Consider the following 1753-nt stretch of genomic DNA (forward strand, 5'->3'; position numbering starts at 1 on the left):
AGCTCAGCTTTGTCAGTATTAATGAGGATTCAGGTTGATAACAAGTTGCAAAACACTATAGGATAGCAAACGACACAAAACAAAGTTGCCACAGTGAACATGGACACAGAACAAAAGCGCTTCATGACTATGCAAAATTCCGCTATCCTGCTTTCACTTTCTCTCATACCCCGCTCTTTCTTTCCTTCCTTCTTGCTCCACTATTCTGGTCACTATCCCAGATTCCCGGCAATATTATGAACGAGACAGACACCCTGTGCAGGGAATTGAATACAGAGAGAGAGAGAGACAGACAGACACACAGACCGAGCACACAGACACACAGACTGAATACCAAGCACGTGTGTCTGCCTTTCCGAGTCTCGCGCAGCAGCAGCAGCACGCGTTCCCGCCAGGCTGCATGGCTCACCTTTCCCATTGAAACGGACTTTGTTTCACACACACACACACACACACACACACACACACACACACACACACACACACACACACACACACACACACACACACACACACACACACACACACACACACACACACATATTTATATATAGCTATTCATTAATAAATACGTAGATGTTCGTTGCTGGGAATTTCTTTTTTTTAAGGAAATGATTTCTTAAAATATAGGCCTATTCATATCGCCAACGGTTTTTTATTATAGGGGCTGGTTTGGACAAGATAAACACAAGGACATCACTTCTGTCCCAAACACACAGGGGCTGATACAAAAAAAAGGCTTCTACCGACACCGGGGTTGACATGACTTCCATTGTTTTAATGAGTCAGCATTTAAATAGTCTTAAAACAGCCCCAGTGTCTGCTTTGTTCACTCAACAGGAAAGAATATCGCAGACTAACAAGCATTCATTCATATAATCCCAGAAATAAATGAATATCACATCCATGTTGCCAAACCTATATTGCGCACGCGCACATGCACGCGCGCACACAAACACCACACGCACAGACCAAACCACTCGCAGTCACTTGCCTTCTCTGTCGCACAGATGTAGCTTTTCCAGGGGTTTCAGGTCCACGCATGGACTCGTGGGACTTCTGAGATTGTGTTCCACGTGTGGCACATCCATTTTCTCCATTTAGTTAATAACCCTTTGTCTAATGTTCGGTTCCAACCCCCTGTACTTCCTTCTGTGGCAAAATGGGTTTCGTCAGACGCTGTAGTCCCCGCTACGGCGAAACAGCGGTCTGCTCGGTGCTGCGCTCACTGACTCGCTCTAGCTCTGCCCCAACCTCCCGCCACTCATCTCTCTCTCTCTCTCTCTCTCTCTCTCTCTCTCTCTCTCTCTCTCTCTCTCTCTCCGTCTGCCCTTCTGTCCACCTCATCCAACGTGAAAGCAACATGCAATGCAGGACTAGGATCATGCATCTGTGACCTTGTGTGTGTGTGTGTGTGTGTGTGTGTGTGTGTGCGCGTGTATTTCACATGGAGGGAAAACATAAATAATGTTGATAGATAATTAACATAAATAATGTTATACTATAACTTAATTAACATTCCGACTGTTAAATAAAGTAATGGAGCAGCAGAAGCAACAAGTGTCCATTAATCTTCCTCTGGTGATGAAAGGAGTGTGAGACAGAGAGAGAGAGAGAGAGAGAGAGAGAGAGAGAGAGAGAGAGAGAGAGAGAGAGAGAGAGAGAGAGAGAGAGAGAGAGAGAGACAGACAGAGAGAGCGAGAGAGAGGATAAGAGCAGGAGGATTAGGACGGGAGTGAAAAGTGAATTAAAT

General features: G+C 45.4%; 1 protein-coding gene across 1 annotated transcript in view; it reads right to left on the reverse strand.

Annotated features, from left to right (window-relative positions):
* phyhiplb (phytanoyl-CoA 2-hydroxylase interacting protein-like b) overlaps positions 1-1091 on the reverse strand; it is a gene marked incomplete at both ends in the record, with an annotated part of 16503 nt that extends 15412 nt beyond the window's left edge. The window contains one exon of the mRNA XM_084485213.1: positions 995-1091. Coding sequence (XP_084341339.1) covers positions 995-1091 — 97 coding nt within the window. The remainder of the gene's footprint in view (positions 1-994) is intronic.
* Positions 1092-1753: the final 662 nt, after the last annotated feature.

Source organism: Micromesistius poutassou (genome assembly GCF_964030765.1).
Source record: "Micromesistius poutassou genome assembly, chromosome: 21".
NCBI classification, from domain to species: domain Eukaryota; kingdom Metazoa; phylum Chordata; class Actinopteri; order Gadiformes; family Gadidae; genus Micromesistius; species Micromesistius poutassou.